This window comes from Malurus melanocephalus, unplaced genomic scaffold, assembly GCF_030028575.1.
Source record: "Malurus melanocephalus ecotype Western Australia unplaced genomic scaffold, MMel_1.1 scaffold_466, whole genome shotgun sequence".
Taxonomy (NCBI): Eukaryota; Metazoa; Chordata; class Aves; order Passeriformes; family Maluridae; genus Malurus; species Malurus melanocephalus.
The window spans coordinates 384,940-406,627 of record NW_026623698.1 but is presented as its reverse complement, the minus strand read 5'-3'; the positions used below and the strand labels follow the sequence as shown (position 1 = coordinate 406,627).

The window sequence follows — 21,688 nt, the reverse complement described above, 5'->3', positions numbered from 1 at the left end:
AGSATCTGGTCATCATTAAGCTCCAGCAGAGTTTACTCTAATTTTGTCAAGCTGACTCTTTAATGAAATGGTTGCTTTATGAGGAATTGGAGAAGTATTGGACATGTGGTAGCAASAGGTAGAGGTTGTCATCCCAATTAATCTATTTTTCTGAACTCTGAGAAAACATTTTCCACCTCTGAGAGACTCTTCTCCAAAAATCTACCCATCTGTCCCTGGGCAGACAAGATGAAGAGGGGGGGGAAGGGTCTCCCCCCTTGTTTCTGCCCTAGCTACCTGCTGCTGTACCCCAGCTATAGTGGTTAATTTTGCTTTTAGCTTCCAAACAGTGCCCAAACAGCACCCAGGCATTTGTCTTTTCCTAAGGGACAACTTAATTCCTTCGTGAACTCATGTTCAGTTACAATGTGACTATATTTCAACGCCTCGTATTAACCCCATGCTGACAGCAAGCATAGTAAAGATTGGAGATTTCTTTGCTGAAGGTCTTGTTTCCTTCTCCCCAGGCACTGGGCTTTCTCTGGGTTTCAATCCACCAGCCCCTCCATCTTACACTACTCTTCTAAAGGAGCCACAGGCCACGTACCAGGGCATGTTCCCAATGCCTCAAAGGTGAAAAAAAAAAAGTAGTGAATCCTTGTTTACTGGGATGAGGCAAAGTACACAGCTAATGAGAGTGCTCCAGCTTGTGACTGAGAGAAACAGCTGCTCAGAAATGGGTTTGAAAAGGTGATGGTGTATGGTTCAAAACGTCTAGCCTGATGACGTCATATTTTCAGGTTTTCAGGAAGTCCCAGTTAAGATGTGTAGCACTGGAAGATGCTTGTTATCCCTGCACTTAAGTCTTTTCCCAAACAGGTCTTGYTGAATTCTCAAGATTATGTGTTAACATACCTGATAGTGATAAAGTTCACAGAGCTGGAGAATCACAGATGCTTTTCTGCCTTTGGGAATAAGGATAATTGCATTTAGTGTCAGTATTCTTCATATATTTTACTGTCTAGTGAAAAACCCTGCTTCCATAGGTGTGGATCCACATCTTTCTTCTGACAAGGCAGAACTACAGCCTAATTAATTAAAAAGACAATTTGGCAGCAGAAGACTCGAAGGCCCCTTGATAGCATAAGGGAAGCTGGCACAACTTAAAATATTTAGATTTTATTTTGTGATGGAGGTTTCCATGCAGCTGGAGTTTTACATGGCACTGATTTTATTCCAGGGCAGGGGATGAGGCCAGACACACTTTGGTGTTTGCTTGTAAGRCTGGGCTTGTGCTGTGGGTTTGTGATGCAAAGCTGCACTGGGACTGAGAGCTGTGAGCTGCAGCATCCCCTGCAACACTCAGCCTCGTGTTCCCAGCAARGTCTAAGGGCTCACATGCTCCTTTCATTAACACTGCCCCATCCAGGGTTTGGAGAACCTTGAATTGTTTCAGGGCTTTGTGACTTTCACCATTAAAAAAAAAGGAATTTGCCAATGGAGAGGGGATGCTGCTAGCTGCTGTCTCAGCTGTACCCACTGTGTGGCAGAGATGGTTTTACAAAAGGTCTTAAATCCTTTCTGGGAATAGCTGCTAGGGAGCATCCTATGCAGAACACAAACCAAGCAGAAATTCACAGGCTCATCTTGCATCTGTCTAACCTTAAGAAATTCTTAACATACTAAGGGCACAGTATTACAGTATCTATAACTTTTTAATCCATGAGTGGAAGCGATGTGCATTATTGTATGTGATAATGTCTCAGAGCTGAAYGACAGAGCTGTCAGCTGGGGGACACTGAAATTACAGCCCTTCAAAGGGCTGGCAGTYTTGTCAGACACTTTTATCTAGCACTTATTTTAGCCTCAGGAAGACAAATCCACCGTGTCTTCCCTTTCTGGGGGTCTCCTTAAAGCACTTCTATTCCTTAGTGGGATGTATAACAAAATAGCTTTCTTGAAGCTGTCTGCACTGTAGGTAAGATCTCCTCCCTTCCCCGAGATGGGAACCACACCAGCACCATAGCCAGGGGCTTAGAGCAGGGCTCCCAAGACACAGARGCCTTTTCCAGGCTCTGTGACCCCCACAAAAAGCTGATCTTGAGGGATGTGTGTGTGACRCTCTGGGATTGCCTGGTGGGATCCCCTCTGTGAGCCAAAGCCCACAGGCTCCCACGCCCTGCCCTCTCTGGTGCCACACAGCCTCGGGCAGCAGTGGACTCTGCTGGGGCTTGGCAGCCTCCTGGTGCCCTCATTGGAGTGGTAAGGAAAAAGGGTCCATTGTACCGCCAGTGCTGAGCTGGGGAGCCTCGCTGCTCCCATCCAAACACTTCTGCCCAGCCCTCCTCCATATGGAAGCTGAGCCATGCTCCCCTCTCAGTGCCAGTGAAAGACCTGCTGTGTTTCMTACTGGGGACAGCAGGGGTGTCCCATGCCCTTGTGACATCTGCTGSATGCACAAAGTGCCAATGATCTGCCTGATCCCACTGCCAGCTCCTCTCCCAKGGGAAGAGCCCAGCTCCTTGCCAGATGGAGCAGGTTTAGGGCAGTGTGGCAGTGCCACAGCAGAGCTTCCCCTAAACCTAAACCTTCCCCTAAACCCGCCCACCACCACTAAGTCTCCATTACAGGACATTGAATTTGCTCCAYGAATGAAACATAATGTCTCCAGAGGAAAATAAACAACAACAACCCTTCCCACTGCAACAGCACTTGCWATTAAGAACAAAATGGAGCAGGAAGCTTTGAAGCTTGACTTTGGGCAGAAAGAAAAGGCCTTCTCCGAAAGCCCTGGGTTTCTGCAGGCACAGCACAGCGGCTGCTGTCTTCATTTTACGTCAGAGCATTAATGCTGTTGTTTTGCCCCTGGTATCAACAGAGCTTGCCTGGTAGGTGGGTGGGGTATTGGGATTTATATTGTAGACAAATTCAGGAATGCTTCGGTCTTTTTTTCCTTTTTCTCTTTTTTTTTTTTTTTTTTCTTTTTCTCCTTACAAAGCTTTTGAAAGTCCACTGGGGACCCCTAATGTTCAGCTACTGCAGAAGCAAGTGCTTCAAAGCCAGAACTGCACAGCTTCTTTAGCCATCTATGGGTTTGATCATCCTGGTGGGCTTTTATTACAGGCAATAACACTCCCTTCCCCCTGCTAAGAATCATCCTTCTGGGAAGCTCTGAGAGCTCCTCAAAATGTTTGGTAAAACGACATTTCTATGGTCAGAAAATATGCCAGCCAAATCAAACATGATGGCCCTGGTGATGCTTTGGKAAACAGAAACCTTTTTGCCACCTGCATAGCAGGTAGGATCTCTCCCTGCCCTGAGCTGTGGTGGCAGACACACCTAACATGCACAACAGAAAAGTYTGCAAAAGCAGAGTGGTTAGAAGACATGGTTATTGTAAAAGGTGTTGGCAGGAATAACCCTGGGAGGATTTTTAAGAACATGGGTGACAGACTGAGTTAACCCTCCATAAACTCCCTCTGCCTAGTCCCTATTCCCACGCATCTCCCCATGGCTGCCTCATTTGCCCCTAAAAATCTCCAGTGCCCATCTTCTAAGGCCTGTACGGAGCTGGGTTCCTCCATGAGCAAAATCTACAAAAAGCCTTCCCCTTGCCCTCAGCCAGGGCAGATGGGGATTGCTGTTATCATAGAGGCTCATCCTGGTTTCTTAGCACCTCTTCTGGTGGGACCAAACAGGACACTCAAATGTTTCTTTAACGGCCTGGTTTAAGGTTTTTTCAGCCAAATTCCTGGGGTCAGCTTTTCTCTCTTATGGCAGGAATGTGTTTTATTTCCTAAACCAGCATTAACATAATTCTAATTTTCCTTCTCAACCAAAGGCAACAGCGTGGTCAGTTACTGGGAGAGCCACACCAAAGGCACTTGAAAGTCTGGGCAGGAAAATACTAGAAATGCAGATAGAGTAAGTTACCTTCCTCTCTTTCAAGTCTCCATCCCTGATCCCGAGTAAATCAGAAAAAAAAAAAAAAAAAATCGTGCCTTCTAAGTGGTTTCTAACATAATGAAAGTCAATTAGAGTGATGCAAACTGAGCTGATAACTGCAGGTTTTCATCGCTGAATCCCTGCTAAATGTCTGCACTGTGTGGTTTGCAAGGAAGTAAGGGTGCATGGAGAGGAAAGGATGGGGKTTTTAAAAGCACTTAAATTACCTCTAATTAGCAACACAACTGTAGTCAAAACATAATGTGAGGATAATAAATTGGTATTTGCATAATGGAAATCCTACCAAACTGTACTTCAAATAAGATGAATTAGATTATAATTAGAGCTGTGTTTTGGGAAAGAAAATCCTTCTAATTGCCAGAGTACAGGCAGTGCCAAGGARGAGAGGGCTGGCAGCTGCTGGGGAGGTCCAGCCAGTGCTGTGTGGGACAAAAGTGCACCACAACTGAAGGCCATTACCTGAAGAGGGGACAAGGTGCCCACACCTACCAGCAGCCAACACAGCCATGGTGAGGCAGATCTGGGGAGAAAAAGGGAGAAACGGGAGGAATGTGAATGTGTGCACTCTCAGCCCTCAACTACAAAACCAGGAACTGACAGAAAATCCAAAGCAAAATTGTATGGACAGCAACTGTGTCTCARGAGGAGGTGGTGCAAGGGTAAAAAGGCAAGCAAATTGCAGGAAACCAGCAAACATCTTCTGCTAAAATCTCATCACCACACTGAGTTGCAATGACTTCTTCCTGCTGCTGCTTGATAACTGACTTTATTAAAGTAAAAGTTGTTTTCTTTCTGTTGAATTATATGCAAAGTTGCTTATGATTTGTTGTCTAGCTCTTACTACTCTTTATTAAAAAAGAGGCCACCTGGACACCACTGGAGGATAGGTCACTGGCCCATTGTACAAGACCATGGATTCCAGTATGGAAATTGCAACTTAGATAAAAGAAACATGATATATTCCAAAACAACTTTTTTTTTAGAAAGCAAACAAAAGAATTGTACCTGGTCACTGAAGTGAAGGCAGAATGAACCTTGAGGCTGACATGTTGTGTAGTAGCTGCAGAATCTTCTGCTTGATACTATTGTCCATTTTGGTGCTGGGCAATGACATAGCTCAGGTGGGAAAATCGATCAGCATACAAAACCTGATCTCTCATTTTGATTGGGGGACAGGAAAAGGTGATTTCTGAAGTCCTGTGTGTACTGGGYTTGTGTGGCCACGTTTTGGTAGTGAGGAGGCTATGGGATGGCTTMTGTGAGGAGCTGCCAGAAGCTTCCCCCATGTCTGACAGAGCCAGTGCCAGCTGGCTCCAAGACAAATGTGCCRCTGGCTAAGGCAGCCCCAGTCAGGGATGATAGTAATGCCTCTGAGATAACATATTGGACAAGGAAAAAAGGTTATTGCACAGATCCAGCTGTGGCCAGAGAAGAGCAGAAAGGGATGCACCCCATGAGAAGTGAGCCACAKTGGAGCAGTTCATGGAGAACTGTCTCTTGTGGGAGGAACTCCACACTGGAGCAGAAAGATTCCTCTCCCTGAAGCAGTGGAAGAAACAGCTGTGGTGAACTGACCATAACCCCCAATCCCTATCTTCCTGAACCACTGGGAGGAGAGGAAGCAGAGCTAGGGAAGGAGGGAGGGATGAGGAAGAAGTTGGTTTTAAAATTWATTTTATTTTCATTATTCTGCTCTCTTTTTAGTAATAAATTTAATAAATATCCCCAAGTTCAGCCTGTTTTGCCCTTTTTTGGTGAGTGATCTCTCCCAGTCCTTATCTCAACTCACAACCCTTTTGTTATATTTTTTCTCCCCAGCCCAGTTGCAGAGGTGAGTGAGAGGGTGGCTTTAATGATGTCTGGCACCCAGCTGGGACAGTCCAGCACACTGTGAAATGCAATGACCCTGCCCACCAGGCTCTCAGCATATTTGCTCCTCACATGCCTTGGTGAGTACACCTCAGCTCACTCAGGTAGCACCAGATGTGGCAGCTGGGCCATTACAGCATCACCCTGGACGCAGTGGCAACAGGAAAGATGTGAAATGTGTGTGAATTTGGCCACCATTGTTTGGCAGAAGGGTGCAACAGGATGTAGCTCTCTGCAGCCATGCTTGAATGTCCCTCTGACATTGGCTGCTGTGGTTAGAGAAGATGGAGAAAACGAGGATGATTTTAGGGGTAGAAGAGTGGCAGCAGACAGGTTCTGGGTTTCAGTGGTGYTTTTGAGACAGCTCCTCATGTTACTCACCTGATGGATGCTGYGTTTGGTTTCCAAACCAGGAGATATAGCTCATATGTGTTTATGAGAAAAAAAAGAGCAGGGTGAGAGATATGATGCAGCACAAGCCTCACATCRACAGAAATATTCCCATGCCTTCAAAGGGTCCTGGCTCAGGATGCCAGTCCACAGCCACTGCAGAGGCCATGGAAATAAGCCCCTTTCTGTGTTGGCAAATGGTGTCTTGTTTTTTCTGCTTGAGGAGCAGGGAACAGAAAAACTCACCTGGAGCTCTGCTCTGCCGTGCAGTTTGTGCTACCAGATTTAACAAAGGGCTGTGTGGGAGGGAGTGCAGCAGGGAAAAGGAAGGAGGCAAATGGGGAGAACAGGCAGCTGCACTGCACCAGAGTGCATTGGTCTGCAGCATGCACCAGGGATGGGCTGAGAGGGGCAGGACAGCCAGGCCACAGTCCCCCAAGAGGGGGACAGGAAAATGGGAGCCTGGATAAAATCCTTCAGACCTTTGCCTATGACAGCAATTCTCAGAAACCAAAGCCTGGACCCCACCATGGGCTTGCTGTCCCATTTGCTCCCTCGGTAGCAGCTCTTTGTTCTCAGGCTCACCAGTGTGGCCTCAGGTACCCAGGGRGAGTGCAGGACCTTGTGTCATGCAACAAGTGAGCTGAATAATCATGGTAGGAAGAAGGGAARCATTGCACACCAACAAAAGCCCTGGGAAACAATTTTACTGCTAGCAAAACTGTGAGTCTTTGTTTAGCGAGTGCACTTCCCGTGAAATGCAATTGCTCACTCTGGTTTTAAACTGTGACCACCCTGAAAATTAAGCYAATTCCCATTAAATTGATTTACTTTTCCCCAGAACTGGCATGACAACAGTAATGTTGATAAGGAACAATCGCTGTTAAGTGAGAGCATCATTTATATTTTCTGTTAAATCACTGTCATTTCCAGTACAAATGGATCATGCAAGCATGTCATGCTCATTTACAGTGATAAAACCTTGGTGATCAGTTATGACAATGCCTAAGCAAAGCATGGAAGGTGGCACAAACATGCAAACAACACTGCACCAAGTCCAGATCAATATCTGCATGTAACTTAGCATTAGCAGAGGAGTTGGTGCTACAGTGGTGGAGTTTCTTCAAAAACATCCATATGCCCATCATCAGGGTAATCTTGAAGGCTATTTGTCTCCTCCACCTCACCTTTCCAGCAGTCTTCAGAAGTGGCAAGCCATAATGAAAAGGAGAAGGAGCAGCAGCACATGACTGCCATAGATCTGACCATGGAGACGCAGCACAAAGCAAATGTCATGTCCAATTTGAATCATTCAAATTCCTAAAGACTAGACACTCAACAAGGAGAAAATGGGGTGGCTGAGGGCAGAAGAAGGCAGGGTTAGATGAGCATCGGTGTTGCAGTATCATTCAGGGAGGGTTTCTGCTCTTGAGGATGTTTTCCAAAAGTTGCTGAGCTTCTCGGAGTCCATGGGCTGCTGCCACACTGAGGAGTTTCTCCACTTCCCTGAAGGACATGAAACCTTTATCAAGAAAATCCAGGAGGAAGTCCTAAATTCATTCCTAGCTAAATTTTAACTACTCAGGCTTTTATAACAGGAATACAGCTWCTGGATCTGAAAACATCTGTAAAGTTAACTCTCCCCTATTCAGAAAATGATCTGATGTTCCTTATGCTTTTTCCTGTGGTCTGAGCATGTATGTTTTAGGTTTGGTGATTTTTCTCATCTTAGTTGAAGGAGAAATGGCTTTGGAGTTTTTGAAATACCACCCAATACRTGAGTCTGCCTGATCATGCAAAATACAGAGGAGACTGAAACAAAATGCCCTAGCTTCAAATCACYAGGTTTGCCCAAACAATGCTGTTTTGGCCCAATTTAGCTTACAAATGCTCTCTCCAACTTCATTTTTAATTTTCGGGCTTGGAGCAAATGAAAAAAAAATCAAACTGAAACAATACACAAAATCAAACAAGGGCTGGGTTTCACTGTGATGGAATCAGCTGCTGCAGCTTCCTTTAGCTCCAGGACAAGTCACCACAGTGGCTGTACAAAGCACAAGGCAAATTTTCCTTGTCTGTGGGCTCTGCTGGGAACACTGGTGTGCAGTGTGCACATCAGGGCAAGAAACTYATCCCAGGCAGTTTCAAACCAACCCCCAGGCAGTCAACTTCTCATTGACCCCACTGGATGGAAGGAAAGTGAAAAGGGAAGTCCCTTAAAAGACAAAGACAGGCCTTCATAGCAGAAAATTCACATCACTTCAATACCTGTTTCTATACCAGTCTGGGTCTCGTCCCTTGCCTTCGTTGGGAAATCATCATGGAAAAACATACACAGTCAGACCACAGGCATTTTAGGTACTGCAACACCGAATTTGTAAAATGTCATTGGACTAACTAACAATGTTTTTCCATTTCCCAGCAGGGAGGGCTGCATTACTGACAACACAAAAAGAGGGCATTAGAAATGCTGGAGTAGCTTCGTGCATGGAGTACCTACAGCACCAGGKGTCACCCCCTCCCCAAGAGGAGCTGGGAATAAAGCTGTAATGGGAAGGAAGAGGATTAACTGAAGTTACCCTTCTTCAAGTGCCATGGTCATGTTTCTGAGKGTCCCCACCGCCAGGTTGAAGGAGGAGTGGGGATGGCCCTGCCCCGCAGCCTGCCTACAGCCRGGGAGAGACAAGCACAGAAAATGGTAAGTACAGAAGTACAGAAAAAAACCCCTGAGTTTGAATGTTTTCAAGCAAGGTCAAGGTGAGAGCTGTCCTGATTTTGGCTGAGAGAGAGTTCCTTTCCTTCCTAGCAGCTGGTACAGGGCTGTGCTTTGGGTTCAGTGTGAGAATAATGTTGATACCACACTGATGCTTTGGCTGTTGGTGAGCAGTCCTTACCCTAAATCCAGGATTTTTCAGTTTTCCATGCTCTGGCAGTGAGCAGGTGCACAAGAAGCTGGGAGGGAGCACAGGACAGCAGACCCAAACTTGCCAGAGGGATATTCCATACCATGGAGTGTCATGGTGAGTGTATGAACTGGGGGAAGATTGGTCAGGAGCTGCCGATGGCTCATCAGAGATGGGCTGGGCACTGATCAGTGTGAGGAGCAATTGGATTGGGCATCACTTCTGCTTYTCAGGGTTTATTCCTCTCTTTTATTACTATTGTTATTGTTATATTTGACTTTATTTCWAACTGCTCTTATCTCAACCCATGGGTTTTACCTTCTACCGATCTTCCTCCCCAGCCCACAGGACTGGAAGAAGAGGGAARAAATCAGTGAGCAGCTGCAAGGTACTTAGTTGCTAGCTGAGATTAAACCACAACAGAGKAAATAAGGAAGAAGTTATGTATAATTCACTTTTTGAAATGTGACTCCTTTGAAATTTCAGGGCCTGACTTGGGAAACATCTTTATTCAGAAAAGCATGAAGGTTTCTCTAGGTATGGATATATTTAATGATGCCTTCTTGATTTACATCTCCTGCTGTCACAGGCATAGTTTTTTCAACCCTAGAAGTCCTGCAGCCTGGTGCTGTTCTGTGCCTTGAGCAGGCAGAGAAAATAYGCAACATGCCTACTCCTCTCCGCTTGTGTTTTGGGTAGCACAATACAATTAAGGAAAATTCCCTGTCCTTAATCCTTCCCATTCTTCACCAAGAATGGCAGGATTTCAGGGGACGCAGCCCAGGTTCCCATCACAGGTGTAATTCCTATGGGTACCCCAGTGAATGCACACACACAGGTTTGGCTGCCTCATTGACGTGGCAGAATCCTCTCGGGAGTGTGTGCTGAGAGCAGGAAATCAATACACTGCTGCAACTTGATTTCCCATTGCCTCAGCAGCTCCTGGCTTGCTCCCCTCCTGCACTTGTGCATTTTTCCTGCCTCCCATCTGCAGCTGAAACTTCCCCCAAAAGCCACACAGCAGCACCAGCATGCTTCTTGCACTCTCACTGTCGAGATACTTTCTTTCTTCCTGCTGATCAAAAAAAGCCAGCAGTAACAGGTGGGAAAAGTGGAGCAAGTGTACAACCCACAGTGAGAAGTCAGGAGCTCCTGGTGTCCCTGCTGCCACCTGTGAGCCTCCTTCCCACCAGCACAGGACAGCACAGTGCAACCTTCCCCTCAAAGCAATGCCAGCTTTTCCTCCTGCCATACCACAGCAGCCTGTCCCCAGAAGAAGCCAATTTCCCGTGGCAGGAATTGCTTAGGGGTTTGGGGTTTTGGGGTTTGTTTGTTGGTTTTTTTTTTTTTTTTTTGTGTCTCACCTGAACCAGTGCATGGCCATGTCCTCATTTTTTTCCACTCCAACTCCTGGGTGTGAGACAAGGTAGCAAAGTTATAAAATGKAGTGTCCAAAATCCAGCAGTGTGGTGGCACCACAAAGCCACGTTTGTGGTTCTGGCTTATTAAGCCATGGCAATAAGTTAGCAGTGAATTGGAAAAACATTACCTCGCAAATACCTCTGTCCCAGGATGTGCTGGGCATTGGGGTACCCCAGATGAGCATACACGTGAGCCACACGGAAATGGAAATCCTCATAGCACAGTGGGATGTAGAGCAGGAGGAGGCCAGCAGTGATTACAGCTGCCAGCTGTAAAAGAGAGTAACAGTCATCGTGCAAGGAAGAAAATAAGCTGAGGACCAGCTACAGCAAATATTYCATCTGAGCTTTGAAGCCTCCCAAAGCTATTCCCCACAGAGAAATGGGAGGAAAGGCCCACACAACTGCAGAAAATCAAAGTCACCTTTGATAGGGAGCCGGCTCCAGAACTTCCACTGAAGCTGGCAGAAAAAGCACTGCTGAATTCAGTCAGCAGTGCATCAGCTCCCGACTTAATTTCTYCTTTAAGCTCTACTACAGCAAAGGAAATTACAATCATTTAATTTTCTAGTGCTGCTCTTGAAGAAAAGGGGGAAAAATCCTAAGGTGTCGTTAAGCTTTTAGAAACAATTCATCAAAGAKACTTGCCAGAAGCAGCCTCATTCCCCAGGCACCTGGGTACTTTTTGCCCACTACTGCCCACATAATTGTCATACTGATGTGAGCACTCACAGAATCACAAAATGGGTCAGGCTGGAAGGGACCACAGGGGGCTCATCTGGTCCAACCTCCCAGCTCAAGCAGGATCATCCAAAAGCACATGGCACAGGATTGCATGCAGACAGTTCTTGGATACCTCCAGTGAGGGAGACTCCACACCCTCTCTGGGCAATCTGTTCCAGTACTTGTGTCACCTGCACAGAAAAGTTCTTCCTCATGTTCAGATGGAACTTTCCATGCATCAGTTTCTGCTCATGGCCTCTGGTCCTATTGCTTGGCACCAGAGAAGAGCCTGGCTCCATCCTCTTGACATCCTTCATTCAGACACTCACAGATGTTGATGAGTTTCCCTCTCAYTTGTGTCTTCTTGAGGCTGAACAGGCTCAGCTCCCTCAGCCTGTCCTCATCCTTTAATCATCCTTGTTGCCTCCACTGGACTTGCTCCAAGGGCTCCATGTCTCTCTCCCTTTGGGAACATCCTTGGCTCATAAATCCYTTCATTCTGTGTTAGAGTGAGGACATGCCTACACCTGAGAGGAGAATAACCTTGAGTTTGAAACTCTTTTTGCATCCAAGGTATAAATCAGTGAAAAGTCTGATGAACTGCACCAGGAGAAAAAGAAGATGAGAGGCCAGAATTAGACTGTTTGCTTTTTTTGGTGCCAAATTGGATTTTCTTTGTTCAGTGAGCTAGCTATTAGCTTCCAGTGAGAGGAGCTGGCAGCTTATGCATCCACATCTTGGCAGAGKCAGATATTCCTGGCTGGGGGAAGAAGAACATACTCAGGAAAAGGCTGTAGGAGGCCCACGTGGAGCCTCCTGCCTGCACAGGTTACCAGAATCCCTTTGCCTCCCTGCAGGGGAATGCAGCATGTCTCACCAATGGTGCCAGCCCTGCAGAAATTAAAACCCTTCCCTGTCACAGGGGAAGATGGAGACCAGGCACAGWCCCGAGTGGAAGATGCGGCTCTTGGAAAACATCGAGGAGGTAAGTGCTGATCAGTCTCTCTGTGCAACTCTGTGCTGAAAGAAGCAATGCTGGTAGTGTACAATTTGGAGGAGACCGCTAACATCTCATCCTTCAGCACTGTAGCTTTGGAGAAACAGTGATGGACTCTTGGATCTGATGCTCATGAGGACACGATAAGGTGCCTGCAGGCACTCTGCTTTGCCACTGTCCCTCCCTCAGGGATGCAGAAGCAGGGCAGGCACAAGCAGCCCTTTTTACCAGCCCAGCCAAAAACAAGCTCCAGGGCCTCTCCACCTGACCTCAGCTGCTGCAGAACAGGATCATTTTTTCATCTAGGCATGATTTCTTGCTGCAGCTCCTTGTGCATAGTGGCTACAGTATGTGTGTGGGGTTTTGTCAYCATGTCATGTTCAGAATGAGCCAAGGGGACAAGAAACCACTGCAAAGGATGACAAGATGTAAGAACTTTAATAGTGAGGGGTTGTTCTGGCCTCTGTGGATGGTTTGATGCAACTGATACAGAAAAATGCAAAAACCAACTCTCCTCCGTTTTGGGGGGAGAGGAGAGGATATAGCGCTGGAGTATATGCAAACCATTGCAAAGCAAACAATGCATTTAGATCTTGATGTGTTTCTCRGTTGTCTCTAAAGCTGGAGCACAGAGGTGATGTGGGTCTGCAATTCTTTGGTGTTTCATGGGGGCTCCTAAACTCCCACACACCAGCAGGCTGCCAAAAGCTTGTTATCTCCTAATTGAGACCCAGGTCCTGGTTTGGGCCCATCTCTGATTGGGATTAGTGAATTCTCAGGATTAAATGAGCCTARTTAGCTAATTAGGCTAAGTAGATAAAATAGGTAAGCAATAATGACATGCAAATGCCCCAAGATTTGATTTTCTGACTGATAAGCTTAGGGATACAGGAAAACTTTGACACACACCCACACACACCCACTCAGCCTGTGTGGTGCTGCTCTGAAAGTGCTGATGGGTATGTAAATCCCTGTAAGGCAATTGCAAGTCCAAGAGGAAATGCAAGTCATAGATCAAACTGGTTATTGCTGAATGCTTTTGATCTTTCTTAAGAGGAGGAACTGATACTCCTGAAAAAAAACCCATGATGTCTATAAACATGGTGAGAAGAGCTCCTTGCTGGAGACATGGCTGATTGGTACATCCAATAGGTACATCCAATAAACAAAACAGCAAACAAATGACCAAGTAAGTGAAAGGGGAAAGGATATGGTGGGAGAGGTGCTGCAGGTCACAGGGGAAACCTCTGTGCACCACTGCCACGGGGGAACACTGCCACAACAATGTCTGCAATGATCAGCCATCCCCTGCTGGCAGCCTCCACCCTCACTGGCGCCTCTGAGGCAGGTGGCCCAGGAACCTCTGGATGTTCACTTTTTGTCCCAAGATGTTTTTTGAGGGGACTTCTTTGCAGTTGTGTAGGCACTGACAGGTATGGCAAGTACACATTTCACACAGACTTCCTTTAGAAATCCTTCAGATCCCCATTCTCTGAGCATCCCTGATCTGATTTTCTTGCTTGTTTGTTTGTTCAGGGGGTTTTGTGTTTGTTTGGGTTGTTGTTTGGTTGGGTTTTTTTTCTCTATTTTCTTTTCCTAAACAGTGAGCAAAAATGAGACCTATGCATGACAAAAGGCAGGTGCAGAAAGTGGTGGAGTGCCCTGATCCCAGCTCTGGAAGATGGTACCACAAACAGCTGTTGGCTGCCCACCAWCCTCTGAAAAGGCATCTACAAGCGTGCAGCTAGTCCTACACAAGCAGAGACATCAGCAAAAATGCTCATTTCTCCTCCACTGTAGTTACATCTCAGTTTGGGTAAATGTTGTGCTCTTTTAAGTGTCCCCAAGACCAAGAGAGGAGGAAACACAGCTGCTGATGGAGGGGGGGCACGTTGAAGTAAGCTCTGCCTGCAGAAGGGATGAAAGAGGGAGGTGCAAGGTCCCTGGGCTTCTCCCAGGTTGGTTGGTTGGTTGTGTGCATCCCCTCACCCTCAAAGCCAGCACCAGGGACTACAGCACCAACAGTCCCTGAAACCAAGAGCTCCTCAGGGACCCCAGCTGGGGTTTCCCACATCCCCAAATGCTAGCCTACATCAAATACAGGAAGGAACATGCGGAGCCTGCTGCATTGCCCCATACAGAGATGTGAGGCAGATCACTGGCCTGAAACAATCTTTGTAGTCTTGGGTGGCAACTCACAGTTGCTTGTCACACCCTTTTCTTCTGTGGTGACTCACCAGAAAAGACTTTGCATGTTTCCAACCTTGCATGGTTGGGGCTGCTCTAGAGGATGGGGAAGCTCAGTGGTATTGCTGGGGCACTGCTGGAGAACCGGGCAGTGAGGGAGACAAATCTGGCTGTGCACATGTATTCATGCAACCCAGTTCCTACACAGCAGCTTCAGCATCTTGACAGCACCATCACCCACGTGCCAAAGCCAGGTGAACAGGATCAAAATGAGGAATGCCTAAAAATCCCACCCATAACCACTGCACTGGATGATGCCCCATTAATGTGTGCTAGCAAAAGCCTCTGTTCCCCATGCTGAGAAAGGCATTGCAAGCCTTGCAATTTGAGAGGCTGATGTGTGCAAGGAGCTCCTGAGGCTTTGACCCACTGTGGCAGCAGTGGCTTTCAGGGAGGAGGGTGTGATATAGCACCCGCTGCCAGCACTCCCACCCTGAGCCCATCACCACGCTTACCTCCCAGCTGCTCCATGCCAAGGTCAGGGGCTGGGGGTTCCCAGCCCCCAGAGAAGAATTTTCCCCACAGGTATCAGCTCTGCCCCTTCCCTGCCATCGGCACCGTGCTGCAGGCATCGTGTCCCCCATCTCTCCCTCCTGTGGGAAGCCCGAGTGCCTCATTTTAAGCTGCTCTGCTTCCTCTCACCCAGCACCACCACCACCCTGCTGTAACGCTCACCCATCACCATCCCTTAGTTTTGCTCCTGATTTATGGCAGCAGCAGCCCAGCTGTTTYGGTAAGATAAGAGGGATGGATACACATCCCCTTGAAGAGTCACAGAAAAGAAGATGCTCCTGACGAAAGCCTTTCAAACCACCAGTGTTTAACTCTTCCTGTGCTGAGTATTTCTCTTCCTTCAGACTCTCCCAGGTGTTGCAAGGCCTTCCCAGTAAATTGCTGTATTTGTCAAACTTGGTCACTTGATTTTTTTTCTGCCTTTTACATGCATGGATTTTGGACAAACACAGGTGAGACAATTAGAAAAGATACAATGATGTATAATCAGGGAGTTATCAGAACTTACAAAACCCCCACAAAAACTGACAAGATGGGAGGGGTTTTTTAAGCTAGAAAAGAGCTCTCTTGTTAAAGCCAGTCATTTTATAGCTGTAAAATTATGCCTCTACTCACCTGCAGTAAGTTCACCTAGWGAGTTTCACATGCTATATTTTGTTTTGCTTTCACATCTAAGAAAAAAAATCTTTTTTTAACATAAGATCCATAATGCATGTTATCTTTCCTGCTCTGAAGTCCTAGCAGAGGATATTAACTGGATGGCTGCCAAGCGAAGTCCATCTCATGTGAAATGCTGACCTTGCCTGGTCTCCTGATCGCAAAAAATAAAATGTTCTTCCTTTCAATTTTACAGCAAGATAAGTGCTGTCCTTTGGTTTCAACGGCAACCCCACCCCCAGAGAACAAGGATACCTCTTTGGTGGTGATGACTCAGCCTAAAAAACCTTACTGAAGAGGAAACCCGTCATTTTTTCACATTTTATTTCTTATGTTATGCTGCCACCATTGGGACAATTTCATTTGGTCAGTCACAGCCCCATTACAGTTGAAGAGGTTCATTTTTATAGCCCTGGTCAAGTGTGACTCATTTTCACAGTATATGAAATTTAATTGGGCAGTAACAGTCATACTGCAAGATCAAATGCTTCCAAGTACAAACCTCTGCATTAAGGAAACTCGGAAATTTCCAAAACAAGTCCAGCACAGAAGKCCCTTCACTGCAGCAAACAGTGAAGAAGAGATGAAAGAAGGTGAGGAGTCCAATACCTACTTACCCTTTTTTATTTTTTTAGGTACAATCACTAAAACTTACAGATAAATTTTTAAAAACCAAACAAACCAACCTCTTGTGGAGTTATTCTCCTTAAGAATGAGATGTCCTTAGCTATAATCCAAAATTATGGCAGAACTCATGAGTTAAACTTATTGTTATTTGTAAAGATTATTAGAAACAGCTATATTTGTGCTGACACCTTGACTCACTCTGTGAAATTGGCACTTTTCTCAGTATAAAACAGGCCCTARGACTTGCAGTTCTTTGTTGTTGCAGATGACTAAAAATGAGAAYGTTATTATTAATTATGTATTATTCAGTGAGGACTAGGCTGTCTTGTCACAAGCCAGGTGTGGTACAGGATCTCATTCCAGTTGTGAGCTTCAGTTACTTCTCTATAAAACCCAATTTACACCATGAGGAAGAAATTATAGCTGTAGTAGCTGCCTCCTACCACCAAAGAAGAGTTGCATCTCTTCTACTTGCAAGGAAAGGGCAAGCCCCCCCAGTGAATTTTCTATCTGGACTTCCAAAGGGCAGGTAGCATTTCTTTTTTCCTTTCATTTTCACAGAACAAGTTGTGTAGAATAATTTCAGCTCCTGCAAGGAAGCGTTTTGTTTGAAAACCTGGAACAAGCCACCTTCAGGAAAATGCATTTTTCTTCCCATTTACTTTTCACCTTTTCTAGGTGGCTTTCTTAGGAAAAGGAATTGGTATAACAAAGTCTCTACAGCTGGTAAAAGCCTRTTTGAATATAATGTTCTCTGGACAYAGGTATCAGAAGGCAAATTAGATTCACCTYAGAGCTCCCCACCTTGAACATAATTGGAGTAGGTGCTAGCAAATGACTTTGTAGCCAACACAAAATATCCCATAAATATAACTTCAGTTACTACRTTAAACAGAGCTCAGAKATGGGTAAGGGRGAGGACCAAAGCACACAGCAACAAGAGAGTGTTGAGGGATAAGTTCCTGTGTAAGGCAACGGGAAGGATGAGGTTAAGGTGTTCTGGCTGTCACCATCTCTGACAGACTCTCATGTCACCTTGCCTAACTAGCTGTAGTTTCCTTTCAGAGCTGGCTAAACAAGAACAAGATAAAAATCTATTCAGGCTAGTCATTATGGCACTATTAATAGCAAATACAAGGTTGTACCACAAACAGCAGTGTAGATATAGGGGGAGTTCAAGTCTTTCTGAAATCAGTATGCAAGTGTTATCTGCAGAACTATTACAGAGACCTGTGTTGCCTTAAGAGTATAGAAATTAATCAGAAAATAAACCCTCYTGCTTTCCAGCTAGTCCTCCGAGAGACTGGGTGCAGCTAGATTTGATTTTTTTATTATACCCAATTCAGCACTGTAAGTTCAGTTGCATTCAGGAAGATCCCAGATGCACCAAYAGAGTGGGTTACCACCTAAGTCTCATTTCCAATCAGAAATTCATATCTAGTGCATCTTACCAATTAGATACTACAAGTCTGGTGGGGTTCAGAAGAACTTGCATGAACACAGACTCACAAACAGTGCAGTTTATTGGAACAACAGATTGTAGGTTCTGTTAGATTGGCAGCGATCCCCTAGAATCACTAGGGAAAAATTCCCTAGATGTGCAAAATATAAATATTTTGTGCTACGTAGAAGGGTTTTCAGTTATGTTCTGGAGGTGTAAATCTTACCAAAGCGGCATCCCGACTTTGGGAGAGGAGAGGCGAACAAGCCCTCCGACTTGTCTGCAAAGTGGTTTATTCTCATCTCTGCCACAGAGGATTTTGAATACTGAACCATATTTTTTTTTTTGAGAAGTGGAGGTGAGAATGCAGTCACATATTCTGTTAGCTGCCATCACAAAGGAGAGGGGTAGATACATTATACCTAAATGAGTATATTGAAAGTTATAAAAAAAGAGATTACAAAGGCTGTGTGTTTTGGGCAAGGGCAGAACAGAACTGTGAGACCTTAGTGTCACTCTCTTCCACCTGGATTGCAGTGATGAGAATCACCTACAACCTGATAAGATAACTTATCACCCCATCAGCAGAYCATCAAGCCCAGAAATCCCTTCACCCCTTATCTCACACATTATCTCATGGCTGTAGGCCTCACTCCTACCTCACTCCTATGTGTGAAGCTGTTTAGAGATAACAGATTAATAAATGTATCTGTTAAACTGAACAGTTGAAAACATTTATCACAACACACAAATACATCAGCCAGCAGAGAGACCCCGCTGAGCAGAACTGAGTTTCGGGATTATTTGATAGCAATCCTGAAAAGGGGAAGAAGGGAACCTCTCTGCAAGGGGAAAGAACCCCAGGGGCAAATACAAGTCATACTGAAATTCATCTCACCACAAAAACTAGAGTCTAAATTAATTTAAATCGTGGCTCAGAAAAACTCTAACAAACTATATTACTCACCTAAGGGGAGTTAGTTTAAAGTTTAGCATGCTAAAACCTCTGACTAAAAACTGTATGCTAAAAACTAAACTGACTGCTTAGCCATCACCTAAAAAAAAAAAAATTCTCAAGTGCTTTCTGCAGCCTGGCTTTTGAAGTTCCACAGATATGCAGATTTGTATCCTGGGAATACCAAGGCAGAGCTGAGCACCCAGACATGTATCACCCCCTTAAACTTTAGAGAGTGCAGGATCCAGAAACTGTAAAGTTCCGAAGGGTGTGTACAAAGAGCTTTCCAGGAATRCTTCATCAGTCTACTAAAGATGATCTCCACCACTTTCTGCAGAAACTAAGATCCTGCCAACACAACATTTTAAACGAGGAGCACCAGAAAAACTTCATAGTAATAAAGCAGGGGCAGAAGGGCTGGGTAAATGATGCTAAGCCCTTGGCCTTCAAAGGTGAYAAACACTCRGGRAYAGGCTTCAGGTACAAGTATCATYAGGAAGATGAAGGTGYTAAGTGCTCCCTTTGGATCCTCTTRTGAATTTGGGATTGMGGTTGAGTTATTTGTGCTCTCAGCTGGGTCTGAATTTGCTTTGGGATTGTTCCAGTGTACCTAAGTTTCAATTTGTCTCTTTAAATAGCGGAGAGGGGAGTTCAGGTTCTGCTTGTTAGAGAGTGCTGTTAGCTGGTACAGGGTGATCTGAGGCTAGTTTCATGTACTCTACCTGACACGTCCCTCACCTGAGCTGTATGGTAAATATACATCCTTGCTTTAGCTTAACCTTTGGCGTTAGGCTGCCTTGCCTGTGTAATCCCAGCTGTAAGGAGCTCGGAGCAGCTGGAAGTGTGCGGCCAAAGTAAGCCCTCGGGAAAGTTTGCGTGTGAACCAGGGAATGTCTGTGGCAGGGATTATCTCCATCTCATAGGAGGCCTTTTTTTTCCTCGTCCTAGCACTTCTGGAGACAGAAACCAAAGAGAAAAATAATTATTTTCTTCCTACATMTTGAATGCTCTTCCACAGGGGTCTTACAGCCCACAACTTGTTCCCTGTTCCTGTAAGGTAAAGAGCAAATGGATCCTTGATTTTGAACAGAAATCGTTTTTAAACAGCATGCTGAATGAAATCATAACTTCTGCAGGCTTTTCTAAAATCTTGAGGTTTGCTTTTAAACTTAAAAAAAAACCCAAATCCTTCAAACCTTCTCCTCTTCTTTCTTGCTGAAGAATATAAACAGCTGATGCTTCAAATAGACAGAAGCACCAGACAGTTACATAAAAACACACTGCCAGATCCCTGCATGTAGGAGTGTCTGCTCTCAATTCAGTCCTGCCTCTCTGTGAATGTGCATGGAAGTAGGTCTCCCCACCCTGAGGCGGTAGCAGCTGGGACTAAATGCCCAAAAGAACCTGGGTATCAAAGGCATTGATGTGGCCTTAGGCTGCGTGGAGGTTTGAGGRTCCTTTGTAGCCAGGGGGTCAAGTATTTGCAGTCAGATATTGAAGAGCCACAAAGTTTGAAACCTTCAGGAGTTCCATGAACAGCTCTAAAGACCTTTAAGTGAAGCTCTAGGGATCAGCACATATCCTCCTGTCCTAGAGCTCTGAGTGTTTCAATTGTTGTAGACCTGAGTGAAGTGGAGAAGTTATGACGAGGACAGAATCCTCATGAGAACACTTTATGCCCTCAGCCCTACCTCCCATGAAATGCCAGGCTGTGAGAGTATTCATTGTGCTCAGGACCCTTCGATATCAATGTAGAGGAAATACACGCTACACCTACTAAAGTGGTGGGTTTGTGATCAGATTGGTAAAGTGCTTGACAGACCCAGCTACTCTTCCCTCTGAAGAGCATTTCAGCCATCCAGGGGACAGGGCTTCTGAAGAACAGCAAATCTCTCAGATCACACAGACTTAAAGTGTTCTGGAAGAGCACAGTGAATGGTTTCTTTTCCAARGTTGAAAGAATTGGATTAACCAGGAACACCCTCAACTGAGATCTCAGGTTAAAAGGTAACGTACAAAAAAAAATGGCACCCCATAAAACCAAGCGTGTTAAGGCTTCATTTTAGGGAAACACAGGCAGGGATTTGAAGCGCCCAAGCTGAAGAAATCTACACTGCATTAATTGTTACACTAGGATCAGAATTCATGATAAACTGCTTTTAACTGGGGTTTGTGAAATATCAGGCAACACGAAGGGATCTGAGGCTGAGTGGCCCTAGGTAACGGCATATCCCCTGCTTAAGACTGMTGTAAAAATAAAAATCAGTGCACGTGTGTGAAGTTGCTCATACTTCCCCACCCCCAAAACCTTGAGGAGTTGATGTGAGCTTTATTTGACGCCCCTGCGCAGCCTCATGTCCYCGCTAAGGCAGTGCAATAGCCCCTCATCCCAAATCCGGGACATAATCTCCTTCAGGCTGCTCCTGAGGCGCTTTGMACACAAAGCCAATTAACTCCATTGYAGAAAGAACGCTTYGCMGGCAGYGCGGCGGCTCTGGAGCGATCTGAGCACACAGGCGAGGCTCGCTGCCGGAGCWGGACGGGCGATACACAACCCCGGGTAAATGAGTGCAGTGACTCTCGGCAGGGCATCTCCCGCCAGTGAAACACTCTCCACAGAGCCCCATCCCCAGCACGGGGCGCCGAGGCGGCCGAAACGGCCCGACCGAGCGGGACAGGACGGAGCCACCCCCTCAGCCCTCAGCCCTCAGCGCGCCTGCCCCCTTCGCTGGGGGCGGGGCCTCTCCCGCGCCTCGCTGCGCGCGGCCGGCCCCGCCCCTCCCTCCCCGCCATTGGTTGTCGCTGGGGCAGAGCGGCCATCCCGCCCGCGGCCATTGGCTGGCGGCGAGGCCGGGGTTCCCGGATGCGGCCGCGCGGTGCCGATATAAAGGGCCGGTGGAAGGCGGGAGCGGGCGCAGTTTGAATCGCGGCGGATCAGGGTAGGTTGGTGCTGTTGTCCGGGCTCGGTGTGTACGGGACGCTCTGTGCCTCAGCCTTCCC

The 21,688-nt window shown here is 46.2% G+C and overlaps 1 protein-coding gene across 1 annotated transcript in view; it reads left to right on the top strand.

The window, feature by feature from the left end:
- The first annotated feature begins 12,179 nt into the window (after nt 1-12,179).
- LOC130582138 (histone H2A.Z) overlaps nt 12,180-21,688 on the top strand; it is an 11,591-nt gene continuing 2,082 nt past the window's right edge. Inside the window, exon 1 of the mRNA XM_057380678.1 lies at nt 12,180-12,236. Coding sequence (XP_057236661.1) covers nt 12,180-12,236 — 57 coding nt within the window. The remainder of the gene's footprint in view (nt 12,237-21,688) is intronic.